General features: G+C 37.5%; 1 protein-coding gene across 8 annotated transcripts in view; it reads right to left on the bottom strand.

Annotated features, from left to right (window-relative positions):
* fidipidine (coiled-coil domain-containing protein 93) overlaps nt 1-21,952 on the bottom strand; it is a 58,658-nt gene that overhangs the window by 31,886 nt on the left and 4,820 nt on the right. For 5 of the 8 annotated variants that reach the window (XR_011391708.1, XR_011391709.1, XR_011391707.1 and 2 more), the window contains exons 2-14: nt 19,926-20,039; nt 18,734-18,828; nt 16,001-16,112; nt 15,080-15,235; nt 14,403-14,528; nt 13,826-13,864; nt 10,650-10,706; nt 9,974-10,075; nt 9,375-9,604; nt 8,092-8,205; nt 6,130-6,338; nt 4,433-4,553; nt 1,336-1,420 (exon numbers count right to left, since the gene is read on the bottom strand). Coding sequence is in view for 5 of the 8 variants with exons in the window: in XM_070082699.1 (XP_069938800.1) it covers nt 1,336-1,420; nt 4,433-4,553; nt 6,130-6,338; nt 8,092-8,205; nt 9,375-9,604; nt 9,974-10,075; nt 10,650-10,706; nt 13,826-13,864; nt 14,403-14,528; nt 15,080-15,235; nt 16,001-16,112; nt 18,734-18,828; nt 19,926-20,039 (1,560 nt within the window). In the remaining 3 variants the exon portion in view is untranslated. The remainder of the gene's footprint in view (nt 1-1,335; nt 1,421-4,432; nt 4,554-6,129; nt 6,339-8,091; nt 8,206-9,374; nt 9,605-9,973; nt 10,076-10,649; nt 10,707-13,825; nt 13,865-14,402; nt 14,529-15,079; nt 15,236-16,000; nt 16,113-18,733; nt 18,829-19,925; nt 20,040-21,952) is intronic. The other 3 variants (XM_070082701.1, XM_070082702.1, XM_070082703.1) reach the window with 2 other exon arrangements.

Raw genomic sequence — 21,952 nt, 5'->3', positions numbered from 1 at the left:
CTGTAAATAAAAGAAATTATTCAACATGCTATATGGTCTAGGGTACTTTGACCACCACCTCCTGAAACAGACAGGTGACAAGTGCCCCTGGATGCTGCCTAAGGACACACGAGGCCACCCACCACGAGTCCTATGGACAGCCCCATACATCCACTGAGGTTCCAAGTCTCAGAGCAAACACCAACACACCACATACAATAAAGACAATGTTGTTTACCAAAAATTTATGGGTAAAGGCATGTAGTTAACACAGAACAGTATCTTCTACACTGAACAAGTTTTCAGTATTTTTCTTTGTCATTTCTGTTTCAACATAAATAAGGCTGCCTTTTTTACACTTATTAGAGAAATTCTTTATTGTATTAGAAAAAATATATATACACTTCATAATAACTTATGTATTTCCTGCTGATGGATGTCTTAAATTTTGGATTTAGTGCTAATTTAATTATATTATCATTCTAACTTTTCTTTGGAAAATTACATCTTATCTGTCAAGCAAGTTTCTGACACTTTGGATGGTATGCCTCGGCTTACTCAACCGCAAGCATTATGACAAGTGTGGTACTAGACTGTCTTTGCAATAATAATGTATGCATTATGCTGCTTGCAACAATTCATTGTAAGGATTAACCTTGTATGAGAAACAAATCATCTTCCAACAACCCGGCTGTATCCCGCCGAGGAAGGGTGGCTCAAAAGGAGAAACGAAAGTTCTCCTCTTAAACTTAGTAATATATACAGGAGAAGGGGTTACTAACCCCTTGCTCCTGTCATTTTAGTTGCCTCTTATAACACAAATGGGGAAAGTTATTTTCAAGATTATAGAGGCAAGAGCAGTGCTGTATGACCCTGGTGGGTTTAGCACTTAGTTTTGATTATATTATTATTATAGAAGCAACCGTCATATTTACACAGTATTTATAATACAAAATTCTATTTTATGGTTCTACTTTAACACTGTAAATGTTGACAAATATGAAATTCAGACAGGTAGCTCATTCCAATTTTGATACGTATATACAGTGGACCCCCGGTTAACGATATTTTTTCACTCCAGAAGTATGTTCAGGTGCCAGTACTGACCGAATTTGTTCCCATAAGGAATATTGTGAAGTAGATTAGTCCATTTCAGACCCTCAAACATACACGTACAAACGCACTTACATAAATACACTTACATAATTGTTCGCATTCGGAGGTGATCGTTATGCGGGGGTCCACTGTACAAGTCAGTATCTCGCACAAATACAAAAACAGTACAGCACTATGTAAAGAACCTACCTTCAATAAATACTGTACAATACTTTTATACAGAAAATTAATCTAACATACCTTTTGTTTGTTTTGTCTAATACCTTCCACTATAGTATCCAACTGCTGGAGGTACTCATCCATGTTGGCTGTGTTTCCCAGAGCCCTGGGGAATAGATACAGTGTTACAATTTATTGCAACTGGAGATTCAAGCAATTTTTTTTTTTTAACACCATCAGTCTTCCACCAAGGTAGGGTGACCCTATCATTCATTCAATAGCTGTCTTGCCAAATATTCACTGTCATCACAAATCAAATGACACTGAATTGCAACATCCTTACCCACACAGATACCTACAGTAATTAACCTAATTTCTTTTTTAATGCACCAGCCGTATCCCACCAAGGCAAGGCGACTTAAAAGAAAAACAAAAATTTTTCTTTATTTTAGTAGTTTATGCAGGAGAAGAGGTCACTAGCTCCTTGCTCCCGGCATTTCAGTTGCTTCTTACGAAATGCACGACTTAAGGAGAAAGGATTCCTCTCCACTTTTCCATGGAGTAACCTAATGATTATACCCCTTTAAAAACCATAGTAGAGATGGGGTTAGAAGTCGTGGCAAAAGTCGTAAAACTCAACTGCCACAAGTTCTAACCCCACCCGTACCATGGTTTGTTTGCAATCGTGTTATTACGATATCGTGAGTCAGTTATACTCCTTTAAATCTGGACAGTAATAACCAGAAAAAACATCTATATTCCCTGAGCACAACCTGAACATTACAATTTTCTACAGGACTGTAAAAGCTACACATAGGTAAGCGACCTATTATTATTATCATCATGGGAAGAGCTAAATCCATAGGGATTATACAGCACTTGTGGGATGGGGGGATAGGCATTCAGGATTAATTCGGGGAATCGGAGCACAGATCTAATTCCCTAGATCAAAAGCCCCTCACCAGCATAGGTGACCCATTAACTACCAAAATGAAGCACTATGTAAACAATTAGGCCATGGTTAGACTCAAACACGAACTATTCTCAAAGGGCAACTCCAGTAATTGGCCCATCCAGAATGCCAACCATCTGACAGCAGAATCTTTGTGTTTCTTGTGATTAGTTAAATTTCTATTTTAATACAAGAAAAGTGCTAAACCCATAGGGATCATATAGTGCTGTGAGAACAGAAGGCAATCTGGTTAACCCTTTCAGGGTCCGTCCCGTAGATCTACGGCTTTACGTTCAGGGTCCAAACCGTAGATCTACGCCATGAGCTCAGCTCACTCTGATAAACTGTGAGTGGTACATTTGGGCCTAGATATGAGAGAATACATCTATGTGGTATGTGTGCACCACATAAAACAGATCCTGCAGCACACTGTGTATAATGAGAGAAAAAAAATGAAATCATGATTTTTCGATTAAAACAGCAACTTTGCAGTGTTTTTTCGTATGTTTTTTATAGTTGTATTTGCGATTTCTTGGTCTCATTTGATAGAATGGAAGACATATTACAGAAATAGAGATGATTTTGATTGGTTTTAGCACTGGAAATGGCTTGAAACTGAGCTCAAAGTAGCAGAAATGTTAAATTTTTGCCGATATTCAAGAGTAAACAAACGACCTCACACGTCTAATACACACCAGCTGGTGGGTCTAATATACATTCACAAATATGGTGATGATATTTATACAATTATTACAGTATTGCATAACAGTAAATCTTCTATTTTTTGGTGTGAATAAAAATTCATTATGTGAATAAAAAATCAAAATGGAATTTATTTGTAAAGCCTCAAAACATAACTAATGAACAGAGGAAATGTTAGTTTAGTGCCAGGAATGCCTACATTGTTCATTCTGGACCCTATTTTGAAATTGGAATATTTTGAACTTTGTGTTAAATTGGCCAAATTAACAATTTCCGATCACTTTATTTTGTAGTTGAAACAGTTGATTTGGCGATTTCTTGTGCTCAATCGATAGAATAGAAGTAATACTAGTGAAATAGCTAAGAATTTGGTTGATTGGAATAATGTAATTGGCCTAAAATGGGAGTCAAAGTCGGCAAAATCGCCGATTTGTAAATATCGCTGACACATCAAAATTCGCGAGAGCATAATTTCGTCAATTTTCCACCAAATTTCATACTTTTTGTTTTATTACCTTCACAAAAAGATTCTCTACGATTTCATAAGAAAAAATAACAATTTTTTTTTTTTTAAATTCTTGGACACTGGTGCGTGACTCCAGATTTGGGCCTTGGACCCTGAAAGGGTTAAATCCAGTTTCTTGGATCATGAAACTCAACCTTGAGAGTGGTGAGGAAGGGCGAGGTCTAGCTAAAACTATCAGACATTTCATGTTGGTGTCATGATGTCTAAGAACTGTATGGACTAGAGGCCAGAAATGATATTCCAAGCCACCCAGATGACATCAAATTCTTAAACTTATACAGAGTACCTACTGCAGATCTTAGACAGATTAGACTTAGGGTTAAAAATCTAGCTACACCAGGCACAATTTCTACTACATACAGTGGAACCTCAAATATCGAACTTTCTTCGGTCCAGAAGGCTGTTCGAGTGCCTTTACCGAATGAATTTATTCCCATCAGGAATAATGTAAATTAGATTAGTCCATTTCAGACCCTCAAAAATACACTTATAAAAGCACTTACAAAAATACACTTACATAATTGGTAGTGTTGGGAGCAGTTCGATTTTTGAGGTTCCACTGTACATATATTCAGGCATGTATTCAAGGACACAAATAGCAAACTGGTCAGTATCAAGGCTTCCCATATCTTGAAACCAAACTACTAATTTATTCTCAGAGTTATTATCAATTTCTCCTATACCATAAAAGCAAAACAGTAATTGGCAACATTTTCTCAAACTGCTAATGTTTGTAGTACATTTTAAGGCATGAAATCTGAAGAAATTAAATGCATAATCAAATTAATTAATTAATTAATTACAGAATGAATTAAGAGCCCTTAAGCAGTAAAACATTAGATGGAACTCTTTTGAGCAATTCAAAAAAAATTCTGGTATAATTGTGATGAGTGACAGGGGCCAATTTCATTTAGTAAAACCCAATTCAAACAATGCACATTTAAAATCAAAATGATATGTATTACTTTTAGCTAATTTACAGAATAAGAAGTACTTACATAGCCATATTATCAAGTATAGAATTGAGGAGGGAGAGTTCCTTATCCATATATGACCGTGTGTCTGCTAATGTGTTGTGCATGTTATAGAACTGCTGTGTCTCTCTGTGGGTAGCAGCAACTGCAACACAAAATAATGAAATATAGAATTGCTGTAACTTTCTGTGGGTAGCAGCAACTGCAACACAAAGTAATATAATGAAGAACTGCCTTAACTCTCTCTTGACCTTCGGGTAAATTTCCTCAAGATTTGCAGGTAGTGTGTTCGATAACATTTCTGCCATCAAGCTGACTCACAAATCTTATGGCATAATAATATCTGACATCCAAATATCTGAAGTTTCCTTGACTATACATAACTTTCATGGCAACAATATAGCAAATATTTTTTTAAGCCTAAGAATTAAAATAATTGTAAATGGCTATGGACAATTTAGACCAGATGAACCTTTCTGTTTAATGAATAGTCTATCTTTTAGTGAATAGTCTGAATATTAACCCTTTCAGGGTTTCCGACGTACAAGTACGTCTTACGCACCAGGGTTAGTGACGTAATAGAACACCTAAATTCTAGCGCCTTCAAATCTAGTGAGAGAAAGCTACTAGACCTACATATGAAAGAATGGGTCTATGTGGTCAGTGTGCATAGTATAAAAAAAATCCTGCAGCACACAGTGCATAATGAGAAAAAAAAATCCCACCATGTTTTTGGTTTAAAACAGCGACTTTGCAGTGTATTTTCGTATTGTATTTATGGTTGTATTCTAGTTTTCCTGGTCTCATTTTATAGAATGGAAGACATATTACAGAAATTGAGATGATTTTGACTGTTTCATAATGAAAAGTACCTTGAAATTGAGCTCAAAGTAGCAGAAATGTTCAATTTTTACTAAATTTCAAAAGTAAACAAATCATGCCAAGCATCCAATACATGTCAACTGGCGAGTCTAATATTCTTTCACAAGTGCACTGATAATATTTATACCATTTCTACACTAATGCAGTAGTCTGCATAACAGTAATTCTTCCATTTTTTGTGAGAATAAAAATTCAAAGTGGAAAGCAAAAGAGATGTAAGAGGGGCCTGGGGACATGACTAATGAACAGAGAATGTTATTTTAGTGCCAGGAATGTCTGTCTTGCTTATTCTGGACCCTATTTGGAAATTGGCATCTTCTGAAATTTGTGTAAAAATGGCAAAATTGCCAATTTCTGTCCACTTTACTTTATACTTGAAATCGGTAAATGGGTGGTTTCTTGTACTCATTCGATAGAAAATATGGCGTTCTAGTGAAATAGATATGATTTTTGTCAACTAGTACACCGAAATTGGCTGAAAATAGGGCTCAAAGTGGCCGAAATTGCCGATGCATAAACATCGTCAAACTGCTAACTTCGCGAGAGCATAATCCCCTAAGTTTTCCATCAAATTTCATACTTTTGGTGTCATTATGATCAGGAAAAGATTCTTTATCATTTTATAAGAAAAAATAATTTTTTTTTCTGAAAAATTTTCGACCCTGAGAACGAGTTTATGAGAGGGCCTCTTGACCCTGAGAACGAGTTTAGAAGAGGGCCTCTCGACCCTGCAATGGTTAATGAATAGTCTGAATATTAATGAATAGTCTATATGTTAATGAAATGCTGTACATTTCAAATATAACTTACATTAATTCATGGTAAATAATAATACACACCTTGGTTGTACAGTTCTATAAATCTTCGCTGATATTGCGAGAGCTCGGCTCTGCCCGGCACATCGTCAATGTACCTCTTCAGCGCTTCAACTTGCCGCGTCTTCTTAGCCAACTGACGTCTCATCTTTGCAAACTTCTCTTTCTCAGCTATGTGGCGCTCTGTGAGTTCATCTGCAACATCTTTATCTCTGAGCTGTGTCTGCAGGTTACTGAAAAAGTTTTAAAACATTAAACTACACAAAAATGGCAAAAAGTAGAAATTAGAGCTACTTGATTATTCTTACAATGTTTATGCTAATGTAAACAATCCAGTTTGGGAGGCTTAGTCTGAGGTCGTAAAGCAGGGGTGACGATCCTTGAAACTAAACAGATATACAGTTGACCCCCGCTTAACGATCACCTCCCAATGCGACCAGTTATGTAAGTGTATTTATGTAAGTGCGTTTGTGCGTGTATGTTTGGGGGTCTGAAATGGACTAATCTACTTCACAATATTCCTTATGGGAACAAATTCGGTCAGTACTGGCACCTGAACATACTTCTGGAATGAAAAAATATCGTTATCCGGGGGTCCACTGTACAGGAGGGTCCTGCATTACAGTGCTTAGCTTTACAGCATTTCACTAATGCATTGGTTTACAATTATACCCATTCTTCACTTATTCAGAGTTCCAACAATAAACATATTGACCACTCATTATAAGCTAAGGATGGGAGACGGCTGACTTGTTGGGGGGGAAAAAAAAAAAAAAAAAAAAAGTAATGTGTGTACTGTATAAGCATTTTTTAGGTCTAGCTCTTTTACTCACTTAATATATGATAATGTAAACATGTTATCAGGCTTTATATGCATTTGAAAATGAAAAAATGGTATGTTTCACTTTACAGCAACAGCCCGAAAACTACTAGCTTGCTGTATAAGTGTGGCCCACCTCTATGCATTAACAATGTTTTAAGCCAGATTTAAACATGACCGGTGATCGATCCTTGTACAGCATTATCTAACCTGTAATTTGCTATGGTGATATTATAGTTTAATTTTGATATCTAGTGTGTTTGCCACTAACCTTCCTCTGGTTGTCATTCAGCCACAGCACATTTCTACCTTGTGACTGGCAGGTAATTTATTCCCTGTAATCTTTTACCATCACAGGTGCTCCTTGACTTACAATGGGGGTCATGTTCCTACGAACCCACTGAAACCAGTTGAAAATGCCTCGAGTCTAATATGAATACTATATGCTAAATGTATAACTAGTGTCATTGAATGAGTAAATACACAAATAATTATTGTAACTAAGTAAATACTAGTACTGAAAAGTGAATAAATGAATATAGTCGGACTTGAGTCCTGGAAATGGGAAGTACAATGCCTGCACTTTAAAGGAGGGGTTTGGGATATTGGCAGTTTGGAGGGATATGTTAGTGTATCTTTATATGTGTATGCTTCTAAACTGTTGTATTCTGAGCACCTCTGCAAAAACAGTGATAATGTGCGAGTGTGGTGAAAGTGTTGAATGATGATGAAAGTATTTTCTTTTTGGGGATTTTCTTTCTTTTTTTTTTTTGGGTCACCCTGCCTCGGTGGGAGACGGCCGACTTGTTGAAAAAAGTTATTGACTTGCTGCTTTGATGCTGGGCAATTATCTAAAGTTCCATCTCCAAAGTAATTGCTTTTGTACCATCGTAAAGTCGAAATATTGTATGTTGAGGAGCACTTGCATATTTATGTTACTGTAATTATCTATGCGACTGGTTTAATACCGTAGCAAATAGCCAAGGAAACATAACAAATGTAAGCATACACTGAAAAATTTGCTTGGAGATATTAATGAAGGAAGAAATAAAGAGGGAGCTGTATGTTTCATGTAGGGCAGCTACTACCTTGCAGACAACCTAAGCAAAATGTGTTGAAAAATTCTTGATTCTATTGCCCTCAAGAAAGCCCCAAAACAATTATACCTGATCTCTTTCTTCATCTTCTCAGACTCCTTACGGCAGCTATCCTTAAATTCAGCCTCTTTCTTCTTGGCTTTTTCATTCTCTTCAACTAGCTGTGACAATCGTTTCAGAAGTCTGTAGATCAAAAAAGTATATTTTTAGTGCTTGATAATTTAAGCTACAAAACATGCTGTATAAATATTAATCATAAATGCAGAGAAACCAGTTAGCTGGACAGTACCGGAGGTCATATATAACAAACTTAAGAGGTGTTTATTAGGTGGACTTTTTGGCAATTTAGTAAACTCTCTATTTAATGGACTAATTGGGGAGGAGTGGATAGCCAAGTAACAGCAACTGTGGTGGCTAGAAAAAAGTATTATTTTGCTGTGATTGTAACAATATTATTATTATTATTATTATAATCAAAAAGAAGCGCTAAGCCACAATGGCTATACAGCGTTTGTAACAATAATGAACAATTATGTGACCAAAGATTTTGTCCACAGTTTCCAAATCTATTGACTCAGCTGATTTTGTTCCACATTTCTGAAGTCCACTGAATGGAGGATTTATTGTATTGCATATTTTCTCTTTTAATACACCATCCATCTCCCATTCAATTCAAAGTTTATTCTCTATAAGGATTACAATGCTGAGTTTACAGAATTTGGTTATTGTGTGGTTTACATGTAGTAAAATACTAATTACAGAGGGTGCCACTAGAACACCTAGCATGGCTAGGCAGGGCAACTCGAAAAAGAAGAAACACATTCACCATGGTGGTTAACGCTCTCGCTTCACACGGTGAGGGCCTGGGTTCGATTCCCAGCCAGAGTAGAAACATTGGACGTGTTTCTTTCCACCTGTTGTCTATGTTCCCCATCAGTAAAATGGGTACCTGGGTGTTAGTCGACTGGTGTGGGTCGCATCCTGGGACACTGACCTAAGGAGGCCTGGTCACAGACTGGGCCGCGGGGGCGTTGACCCCCGGAACTCTCTCCAGATAAACTCCAGATAAACTATCACTGTCATGCCAGAGGCACATAGATACTACAGTTCAGATACCCCTCCAAACTCCAGGTATCCCCACCCATCCTTCAGAGTGCAGGCACTGTCCTTACCACCTCCAGGACTCAAGTCCGGCTAACCAGTTTCCCTGAATCAATTCACAAATGTTATGTTGCTTGCACTCCAACAGCAGTCAAGACCTAAAAGAAATTTGCTTCCAATCACTCCTGACTAACACATTCACACACATTTTAATTAAAGAAACTATTATATTTTAACTACTCATTAATTACTGTTTATTTTCACTCGTGTCCACAACGCCCAATTCGGCAATTTTTGTTTCTATTTTGTTTCTCTCTCGAACAACTTCCTGCAATCTTGATTTCACTTCTTCAACCTTGGCAGCCTCAGTGGCATGCCTAGCCTGCACCTCAGCCAACTGTGAGGATGCAGCTTTATGCTGCTTCTCCAGCGACACCAACATGCGAGCCTCGGAGGAAGCACTCTCCCCAAGGATCTCATCCTGAAATTAAAATAGGATAGAGTTCACGAGAGAAAAGAGAGTTAACAAAATGTTCCAGTAATATTTCATGATAATTATTAGAGTATCAGCATTCATGAACCATTAAAAATATCGTATGATTAGTCTGCCTTAAATGCACCACATGTTAGTGGCTTTCTTTTGTGTCTAATAATATTTTCTTACATGTAAACTACATTTTGTATGACAGAAAAGAAATAAATTTGTATTGTAAAGTATTGTATTGTAAGAGTGTGAGTGTGCATCTGTGTGTGTGTGTGCGCACTGGAAGATAAATAAATGAGTGTGGATATATACTGATCTACTGATAAATACACATGCTGATAAACAAGAGATGATAAACCAACATACAGCAATTTGTTGCTGGAGTTCGGAGTAGTGCTTAGAGGTGTCAGCAATCTCCTGCACCCTGGAGCTGACTATGTTGCCAATATGCTGAGCACTGAGCTTCCCCTGCAAACATGCATTTAAACAAAGATCATATCAATTGTAAAGAGCCACAAAACCTTCCATTTATTTATCTAGTAAGAAAGGTTTTACATTATATAGCATTTTTAAATATGTATCAAGATATCTTTGAACATTCACCTCGTGTGTTACAGAACCTTACAAAATACTACGCTTAGGTTAGGTAAGGTTCATCAGGAAACAGGACAAGTGTTTCCTGATGCGGGTCTTAGTCAGATGATGACCTGCCATTGGAGCTTTTGGTCATCTGACCGAGGCCTTCCACTGGCTTACCAATCCACCCCTTTAAAAAATTTTTTCAGTCTTAGCATTCTCATTTTTCACAATTTTTTATTTTTTAAAACAAGAGTGTAATTATTTGCGAGGCCTTCAAACACCTTTATGAACCTTTACTTCTTATTTACGTTCATATACTTCTACCATCTTGTGCCTCAAGTGTCAGCAACGCAATAAGACTTTCCCCTTTTTTTTCTGACAATTCATTTTATTTCTTCAAAAATTTTCCTGCTAGAATAACATTAGAAAAAAAAAAAAAAAGAGCTAGTTAGGAAATGCTTACCTCGACAACTTCCGCAACATCCATACACTGCATCAACTGCTCCACCTCCGCCATCTGCTGTTATATAGTTAGTGAAAACACTCGTCAACAACTATATTAGAAACTGTTTTGAAAGTTAATTTTGGTGGATAAACACAGTATCTAAAGATAGCCTATTATTAGGGAAAATTATTTTAACGAGATACATTTCAAGTTCACTAGAAACGCTACAAATGAGATGAAAAACACTCAAAGTTATTTATAAAACTCACAAAGTTACTAAAAAACCTCACAAAGTTACTAAAGTGTTAAGATAAACTTTACATGCCAGTCACAAAATTCAAGAGTTACGTGCACAAAGAAATTGAAGAATCACAAAGCCCAAAGGAAGATCTTGTTATTTAAGTGGTACTGTACATACCCAGCCAACCCTCATCTATGAGCACCAATCACCCTAGGTAATATAAGTGGCACTGCTCTTCTGTGAACTCCTTTTATTCTGAGCAAAAACCTTACATAAAATGACTCACAAAATCGTAATGACACGATTGCAAACAAACTATACCCCGGCCGGGATTGAACCCGCGGTCAGAGAGTCTCAAAACTCCAGCCCGTCGCGTTAGCCACTAGACCAGCTAGCCACAATAAGATTCGTCCAACTAGGTATATTTCTACACCATAGGAAGGTTAGCACAGGCACCACTGTGACCACAAATGCAAGTTTTTACAGAGGAATCTCCAGCTAGTGTGGCCGTGACGAACTCTAGCTCAAGTCCCTTCACTGCTGTCAACATGACTCACGAAATCATAATGAAGCGGGTTCAATCCCGGCCGGGGTATGGTTTGTTTGCAATCGTGTCATTACGATTTCGTGAGTCATGTTGACGGCAGTGAAGGGACTTGAGCTAGAGTTCGTCACAGCCATGCTAGCTGGAGATTCGTCTGTAAAAACTTGCATTTGTGGCCACAGTGGTGCCTGTGCTAACCTTCCTATGGTGTAGAAATATACCTAGTTGGACAAATCTTATTGTGGCTAGCTGGTCTAGTGGCTAATGCGACGGGCTGGAGTTTCGAGACTCTCTGACCGCGGGTTCAATCCCGGCTGGGGTATGGTTTACATAAAATCATTCCCAGACATTTCAAATATTCTGAAAGCATGTATACACTGGAAAGTAGAAGGAAAAACAGGAAATATTAAAAATAAAAATTAAAAAAGGTAAAACAACTGGCTAAAATGCACTGGCCTTGCCTGAAATGCATTTGCATAGTAGCGGCTCTCCTTTCTGCCTAACAATGTTTTACGTATAAGCTACATTACGAAGACTGAGACACTTATGCAACATATGGGAATCTTTATTAAGGACACATTTTGCCACACAGTGGTTTCATCAGTCCAATACAAAGCAGAGAGGGGTAAGGAGAGGAATTTCAGGTAATCAGTCCCTCAGCCTGGAATCGATGTGTTCAGTCCATCGCTCGCATAGAAAGCACAGTATATGGCCAGACAAGTGTCTTATATACTGTAGTCAGGCGAGTGGAAGCAGGAGGAGGTGGGATCAGTGGAACCATCCACTAGTGTAAGTAGGTCTTTGGCCAAAGGTTGGACAAGTATTGAGGAATTCCTTGTATCAAGTTCCCATGATGTTGCAGTGTCTGACACACGTGTCTCAATCTTCAACTTTTCAGTTTTCAAAATCATTTATCACAAGCTACATTATCTTTGTACATCATATATGGAAATAATATGAATTTGAATGTGGAAGAGAATCTATGTGGGTACAAATTGTGGATTCTCCAGACACCACGGTCACACATTGCAGGTGCTCCATGACTTATTATGGGGGTTATGTTCCAACGAACCCATCGTAAGTCAAAAATATCATAAGCTGATTATGATATGATTAATAAAGTAAATAAATAACTACTGTCACTGAGTAAGTAAATAAACAAACAATTTCTGTAACTTAATACCAGTACTGAAAAATAAAAAGTTCCATCTCAAAGAACTGCTGTTGCACCATCGTAAAGTCGAAATATTGCAAGTTGAACTACTGTAAGTCAAGGAGCACCTCTATATTCCATACATGGTTTATACAGTGGTACCCAGAGTTTTGGCCATAATTTGTTCCAGAAGGCTGTTCGAGTGCCATTACCGAACGAATTTGTTCCCATAAGGAATAATGTAAAATTAGATTAGTCCGTTTTAGACCCCAAAAAATACACTTACAATAATACACTTACATAACTGTTTGAGTTGATAGCTGTACAAAACCTGAGGTACCACTGTATTTGCATGTGACCAGTGTGTTGAAGGTGCAGATTAGAGGTGCCAGGGGACAGAAAAAGACATGATAGTGTCATACAGTTAACAGAAAAAGACTGGGAGTCATACACACAAACAGTAATTAATAGTCACAATATACAGCCTCTCCTCACTTAACAGAGTTCAGTTCCTAAGACCACGTCATTAAATGAATTCGTTGCTAAGTGAGGAGCATACTATAATGGTAGTGGGTTTGTGTCAACCATCATTGATATTGTTTTAATGTCACCTATGCACCATTTATAACATTTCTGGAATATATTTAAATGTTTATACAGTAGTGTACTGTATATTGAAAAATAGAATAGAGAAAATCAGCTTTAATATACATTACTTAGGCATAAATACTGGTCAGAGTGCCTGTCGTAAGACCGAGGTGTCAGTAAACGAGTACATCACTAAGTGAGGAGAGGCTGTAATTTATTTTATAGTCATCTAAAAATTTATCCACATTACTGGTAATGAACGTGTTAGTAAACGTAATACCGTATTAAACAAACACATACCTCGAGTTTAATCAGTACAAAACAATGAATTAAAAAAACTAGATTATATCAAGGCAAGCTAAAAATAACTGAAGAATGAGAGATGTTCACCAGTCAGTGGCTTCTTCAGTCCATTACAAAGTACTGGAAGATAAGAAATTTGAGGTAATCAGTCCCTTAGCCTGGACCGAGTACCTCAACCTCCTCCTTATCCTCCACCGTTCTTCTCTGTATTGGACTGAAGAAGCCACTGGCTGGTGAAATGTTTCCGTAATAAAGATTCCCAAATGTTGCAGAAGTCTCTCACTCAACTTACTGGTTTACTAAACTATTTACATAATAAAAATCAATACCATACTGGGAACAGATACAAGCAAGTTATACATCACCTCGTTCTTGCCAACATCAGTTTCGTCTTGGCCATCTCGCTGTGTGAGAGACAACTCATTAATATGAGATGCTAAACACCAACTATTTTCAAGCACTATTATACCCAGTATTGGTCAAGTGGTTAACACACTGGCCTGCGAGTTTTAGGTCTCCCTTGCCATGGGTTCACACCCTACCTGTTCCCCAATTTATATGCAGTACTGATATGAAGCACTATATGTGAAAGGGGGATGTACAGCACTTAGGAAATGGGAGGTAATCACATTTGATTCAAGGAAGGGAAGAGTAGCTTCAATTCTATGGATAAAGTGGCCCTCAGCAAGGCACACCTCATGACAGGTATACAGTGAGTATATTAACCAGTCAACCTCCTCTACCAAGCCTTTTTACAAATAAATTATGCAGTATGCTTAACAATTCATGAATGGGCAAAATTATTTACAAACATTATCTCAGTCCACAGCAGGACTTGAACCTGTGTACAGTGCTGATGAGTTTGCAGGTTCAAATCCTGCTGTGGAATGAGAAATAATAATCATATAGCATACTGACTACAAACAGGATTCATTCACTTACCTTATTCCCAAATCCAGCGTAATTCAGCTGGCCATACTCCAGAAGTGTAGTGTGTACTCGCACACTGGAGGATTCCAGTGGGGTCGAGGCTTTCCTGCGCCATCTTCGCTTTGGACCATATGCCAACTAGAGTATTAAGTTCCATAAAATAGCTATAAATTTTACACGTGATACCAACATTCATTAACAAGTTGCAGTTTTCTTACATTACTTCAGTTATTAGTCTTAAAAATATGCAAACTGTTGCACTGTTATACAGTACTGTATAATGAACACTTCAATGCTCAGTAATAATCCACATGGAGACAAACTCACAAGATTAATTGAGTTGTATATTTTGATCCCCTTCTGGGATCCTCTTTTGCTGACATGCTCTAATGAGCACTTTTCAGTGCTCAACAGAGCACTGAACAATGTTCATTACTATATGCATTAAGATCACAGTAAAAAGGTGATATCACAATATACATAACAACTACTGTGAAAAATGGTAAACTTCCAAGTGCTTTTGTAATTTGCCACTTTATCAAATATCTGTCAGGTCCTTGATAATGTGAGAAATCATGAAAGTGATTGATAGCGTACTATTTTTTTCATGGGTTGTTTTGCAGCACTGTATATGAAAACATTTTCAATTGCATGTGTAACCATGTGCAACTGGATCCCCAAATGCAAACCTGAACTGCAGATAATGTCTGGGTAGCTTTGACCAACGACTCCTTTAATTTTTCTTCTTGAGGGGTAACATAGTAATGGTGGAACTGGAAAACTGAAAAATTCCTGGTCTCGTCACCAAATTCTTCTCTTGTTTCGAGAGCCTTCTTCACAAGCCACTGAAAAAAAAGTGTGTATCAACTACAGTAGTCTCAACCATTTCCAGAAATATAAAGCACTATCTCTGTATATTAAAAAAAATCCTACTCAATACCCTATGTAACCTAATCAGTCTGTAAACATTAGGATTAGTCTGCCCAAAATGCACCACATGCTAGTGGCTTCCTTTTGTGTGTAACAATATTTTATTACATATAAACTACATTTTGCATACTGCAGAAAAGAAATAAAGTTGTATTGCATTGTACTTTATTGTATTGGATCTACAACAGTCACTTCTATGAGACTTAATTCTGTATGAACATTTGAGATGCTCTGTAATTCTAAGTCTGACAGCCATGTTACCCCCACTTCAGTACTGTTTTTATTCCATCTGCAGCCATATTACCCCCACTTCAGTACTGTTTTTATTCCATCTGCAGCCATATTACCCCCACTTCAGTACTGTTTTATATTCCAAAGATTTTATTCATGTTCAGGTACAAATGCTGTTGAATTTGGCGACAAACTAATGTAAATTTAAATCGATTATCTATATCATCATTCGCTCCATCGCGGTCTTGCCAGAGCTGTGCCAGTACTGTGGTTCAACAACGACAACATATCAACACCCCTCCTTCAGAGTGCAGGCACTGTATTTCCCACCCTCGCCCCTCCTTCAGAGTGCAGGCACTGTACTTCCCACCCCTGCCCCTCCTTCAGAGTGCAGGCACTGTGCTTCCCACCTCCAGGACTCGAGTCCTGTGTACTGTCATTTTGCATACCTGAATTACTGGAAAGATGCGTATAGCATCCAGGCCCTGGATTTGATGAGGCTCTAGTCTGTGTGGGCACTTCATGGATCGCAGAACTCGTACAATTCTTTCCGTTAGAGCTCTGTAAAGAGGATTAGCCATGTACTGTATATAGAAAATATCTAAAAATACTTTATTTTTATTTTTTTTTTTATTATCACACCGGCCGATTCCCACCAAGGCAGGGTGGCACGAAAAAGAAAAACTTTCACCATCATTCACTCCATCACTGTCTTGCCAGAAGGGTGCTTTACACTACAGTTTTTAAACTGCAACATTAACACCCCTCCTTCAGAGTGCAGGCACTGTACTTCCCATCTCCAGGACTCAAGTCCGGCCTGCCGGTTTCCCTGAACCCCTTCATAAATGTTACTTTGCTCACACTCCAACAGCACGTCAAGTATTAAAAACCATTTGTCTCCATTCACTCCTATCAAACATGCTCACGCATACCTGCTGGAAGTCCAAGCCCCTCGCACACAAAACCTCCTTTACCCCCTCCCTCCAACCTTTCCTAGGCCGACCCCTACCCCGCCTTCCTTCCACTACAGACTGATACACTCTTGAAGTCACTCTGTTTCGCTCCATTCTCTCTACATGTCCGAACCACCTCAACAAACCTTCCTCAGCCCTCTGGACAACAGTTTTGGCAATCCCGCACCTCCTCCTAACTTCCAAACTACGAATTCTCTGCATTATATTCACACCACACATTGCCCTCAGACATGACATCTCCACTGCCTCCAGCCTTCTCCTCGCTGCAACATTCATCACCCATGCTTCACACCCATATAACAGCGTTGGTAAAACTATACTCTCATACATTCCCCTCTTTGCCTCCAAGGACAAAGTTCTTTGTCTCCACAGACTCCTAAGTGCACCACTCACTCTTTTCCCCTCATCAATTCTATGATTCATCTCATCTTTCATAGACCCATCTGCTGACACGTCCACTCCCAAATATCTGAATACATTCACCTCCTCCATACTCTCTCCCTCCAATCTGATATTCAATCTTTCATTACCTAATCTTTTTGTTATCCTCATAACCTTACTCTTTCCTGTATTCACCTTTAATTTTCTTCTTTTGCACACCCTACCAAATTCATCCACCAATCTCTGCAACTTCTCTTCAGAATCTCCCAAGAGCACAGTGTCATCAGCAAAGAGCAGCTGTGACAACTCCCACTTTGTGTGCGATTCTTTATCTTTTAACTCCACGCCTCTTGCCAAGACCCTCACATTTACTTCTCTTACAACCCCATCTATAAATATATTAAACAACCACGGTGACATCACACATCCTTGTCTAAGGCCTAGTTTTACTGGGAAATAATTTCCCTCTTTCCTACATACTCTAAGTTGAGCCTCACTATCCTCGTAAAAACTCTTCACTGCTTTCAGTAACCTACCTCCTACACCATACACCTGCAACATCTGCCACATTGCCCCCCTATCCACCCTGTCATATGCCTTTTCCAAATCCATAAATGCCACAAAGACCTCTTTAGCCTTATCTAAATACTGTTCACTTATATGTTTCACTGTAAACACCTGGTCCACACACCCCCTACCTTTCCTAAAGCCTCCTTGTTCATCTGCTATCCTATTCTCCGTCTTACTCTTAATTCTTTCAATAATAACTACCATACACTTTACCAGGTATACTCAGCAGACTTATCCCCCTATAATTTCTGCACTCTCTTTTATCCCCTTTGCCTTTATACAAAGGAACTATGCATGCTCTCTGCAGGTATATTTTAGCACACCGGCAGTCTCCCACTGAGGCAGGGCTGCCCTAAACAGAAGAAACAACAATTTCTTTTCTTTTTATATTTAATAATTTATATAGGAGGAGGGTTTAATACCTGTACATAGCGTACTTTATTCAATACATATACACATTAAACGTTGGTATCCTTTAAATCAACATGCCGGTTACTCAAAAATCTGACAAGTATGCCCATGTCATGGGAAATTATTTTATGACAAAGCCTTCATCTGCTGCATCTCATCTGACTCCATTATATATGTGCACACCTTCCTGCCTGCACTTCAGTGCTCAACACCTGCTCCTGGGCCAAGGGACTGATTACCCCATCTCCTACTCTCTTCTGTATATAATTCTACAAGACTGAGGGACTGATAACAGTATTTTCTGGCATATAAGGCACACAGACAATGTTTCAAAGCAGTTGTCACATTACGCTAGCAAACAACTGCTAAAGCGTAACCCAAAGCCTACCCTTAACACTGAGCATATAAGGTGCAGGCTGATTTTCCAAGACATTTTGTAGGGTAAAAAGTACACCTTATATGCTGGAAAATATGGTACCTCTTCTACAGAGTTCCATTTATATACCTGTACTGCATTGGTAAAGCTAATGGTTGGCAAACCATCTCCAAATTATAGATACCCAGGTACTGCCCATGTGTCTAATTCCTGAGATTCTGATAACTGAACAAAGATAACAGCCCATTATAATTACACTAATCTACATTTATAATAGGCAAATTATGTCAAAAAAAAATTTATGTATATTATGAAGCAAAGCAATGCATGGTATATTGCTTATATTGTGCTGTAAAACAAAAAATAAAATACAGTATTATCTATAGAAGATAATGCATAATGCTTTAATACCATTACTTTTCAAGTCCTGAACAATAATAAATATGCATGAAATTATTCCCCACACTCACATTTTCTGACCAATGGTGAGATTCTCGTGGAAAAGCAGATCTATGTCGACGTCAAAGTTGCAAGTCTCTATACACCAAGTCATTCCACCAACAATCTGAGGGATAAAAAGTTACATAATGTATAATGAGAATAACCAATGCATAGATGGATAATGACAAAAGCCAGCAAGTGAAAATATACTGGTAGCAGAGCATCCATCAACTTCTCATTAGTGGATTTTAGCAATTTCGGAAAAAAAATTTGGGCAGACATATGCTCCAATTATTGGACAAAATGGATAAGTCTCGAATTCTGCATTTTGCCCACAGTGATAGTGTCCAGATGTCTTCTGAAACATTGCATGATGTCCGTTAACTCGAACATTTGTCCAGTATGGGCCAAAGCAGCCACATAAAGGACTTTTTTGTTTTCATTGTTCCCTGGGCTGTAGGCTGCACACACCAGTTTACTGTCTGTACCCACCCACACACACTCATCATTCAGTCTCTAATTTTCCGTGAATTTATAGCATTCTGTCTACCTTCACCAACATATTAAGTGCAATTAATTAGGAGTTGTAAAGCAAGTGGGGGTACCTAGAGAAAAGACACAAAAGAGCATAAGCCTTCATTATAAAGATATTTCTTTTAAACAAAAGTACCATAACAAAGGCTTATGTTATTTTATGTTTGTGTTAATCTTCACTGATAACTCAAGTGTTTCGAAAAGCCTCGCACTTGAGTGACACATTGTCAAGTGGTAATGTAATGGGAAGTGGTAAACCCTTTGGGGCCATACAATGCTGAGGGAATGCGAAGTAACAAGGTTTGATTCAAGGAAGGGAAGAGTACGTACAAGTACCAGGATTAAGAGCCTTTCACAAGCATCAAAGAACCATCCCCTTTTTCTTAAGTGAAAAATGTCAAGTAAAAGGCTCATCTAACAATAACAAAAAAAAAAAAAAGACAATACAGGTACAAGTCGGACCGAAACGTCGCCGTAAGCTCCTCTCTTCTATGTGCGGGTTATTTGCGTAAGGCTCATCTGTTTGTCTCTGAGGTGTTAGCAAATTGTCAGCAAATCATTTGCAAGGGTCCTCATAAAATGCATACAACTTCAGCTTATTAGACCAATTTTTAAAAACAAAAATACCTTAAGGCTATATACCGAGTCATTAACTGTCTTTTGCATATAAAACACATGCCAATTAACCTTGTCAAACGGTGAGAGACCCTTGATCCTCGCTCTGAAGTAACCAGCAGCAACGAGAAGTTCAATAATTTCTGAAAGCTTAACTCCCTGGTCCTCATCTTCACGGATGTCGACCTGACAAGTATGTAAAATCATCAATAATATAACAAGTAAAAACATCAATACAAATATGTATATCAATATCAATGCAAAATAATTAATATTGTATATATATATTATTGTATATATTATATTCCTGTATATGTAATATATATATATTATTGTATAGTATACTATAATATTTTTATTATAATAATCAATACTAAGCACTAAACCCATAAAGGTCATACAATAAATATATATATATTACTGTATAAATGTGTATAGTATATTTACTATATATTATATACAGCTTCTCCTCACTTAATGATGGAGTTCCGCTCCTAAGACCACATCGGTAAACGAATTCGTCGTAACTCATAAGTGTTTCTTATAATTGTATCTCATAAATGTTTAACCTGATACCCAATCAAACTGTTATTTTTTAATTACATTACCTAACAGAATACTCCATTCTACTGAATGCACAGCAATACAGTAAATGGCCATATGACCTGTCTTTGTAATATTCATTTGTGCTTAATTGTTATCTGTTTATAATAATGTTTTACCACTGAATATATCACTGCTTAGTTAATCTTAAGTTAATTTTAATCCTGCCCATAATGCTCTGCATACAAGGGGCTTTGGCATGTTGCACTTAACTGTATTCATTTGTACTACTCTGTATCACTCACCCATTTGACCATAAACAGAAATATCAATCTCAATCTTAAAATAATGAATCCTAACTAGTCATAAGTTAGCCTGTGATACTCCAATACTGAAAATATGTACTGTGCCAAAACAAAAGCATTCACATTGCTAAACTCACAAACTAGTATTTAGTCACTTAGCCATAATACCAACTTACCTCATAATTTGTAATATTTTAAAGTTAAGAATTATTCTAAGCCTTCCTGAAATGCCTAGCCATGCTAGGTGTTCTAGTGGCCCCCTCTGTAATTAGTATTTTACTACATGTAAACCACACAATAACCAAATTCTGTAAACTCAGCATTGTAATCCTTATAGAGAATAAACTTTGAATTTGAATTTGAATAAATAAATAAATACTATAATGGTAGTAGGTATGTGTCAACCATCCTTGATATTATTTTAACGTCACCTTTGCACTATCTATAACATTTCTGGTATATTTTTAAATGTTTGTACATTTGTGTACTGTATATTGCAGTAAACAGAATAGAAGAAATCAGCTCTTATATCCATTATTTAGGTATCCATACTGGTCAGAGAGCCCGCGTAAGTCCGAGTCGTCGGTAAGTGAGGAGAGGCTGTATATACAAGCAAGAGTATCAGTATAAGCGACATCAATATAAAACTAATACTGTATCTTGGTCATTCATATACTACAAGAATGTTCTATCACCAAGCTACAATATAACCTGGGTAAGTTGTACATAACTACAATTATCACACATGGTAACACGAGTAAATTACCAACTAGGATAAACCCCCCCCAAAAAAAAAAAAAGTCAAAGTGACTCATTTCCAATGGGGTCCTAAACGACTGATATTCGGAGAATTTTGGCCATTAACTGTCCGAATTACTCAAATTCAAGGTTGCTCTTAGTAGATATATTACTCTGTTGCGCAAGTAAAAAAAAAGTAATTTAGCCTAACAAAAGCCACCTAAACCACCCCTCGAATAATCTAATGCAGCTTAACCTTACTCCACCATCGGTACTTGTGCATCTTTAACATTAATGGGCTATTCATATGCCATGACATAATGACTACATGTTAACTGCCTCAAGCAATTTAACAATTTTGACTTATATCTCCAAAAATAACAATTTCCACAAGAAATACTCATTCCATGGTGTAACAGATAATATGTAATGTAATATGTATGTTAATTCCAGAGTTGCGTCGAGTAGTAGTCTAATAAAAGTCCATATAATAGCGATAGTAATCCATAATAG

This window comes from Cherax quadricarinatus, chromosome 7, assembly GCF_038502225.1.
Source record: "Cherax quadricarinatus isolate ZL_2023a chromosome 7, ASM3850222v1, whole genome shotgun sequence".
In the NCBI taxonomy this organism is placed as follows: Eukaryota; Metazoa; Arthropoda; class Malacostraca; order Decapoda; family Parastacidae; genus Cherax; species Cherax quadricarinatus.
Note: the sequence above shows the minus strand (reverse complement) of the source record. Positions and strands in the feature narration are given on the sequence as shown.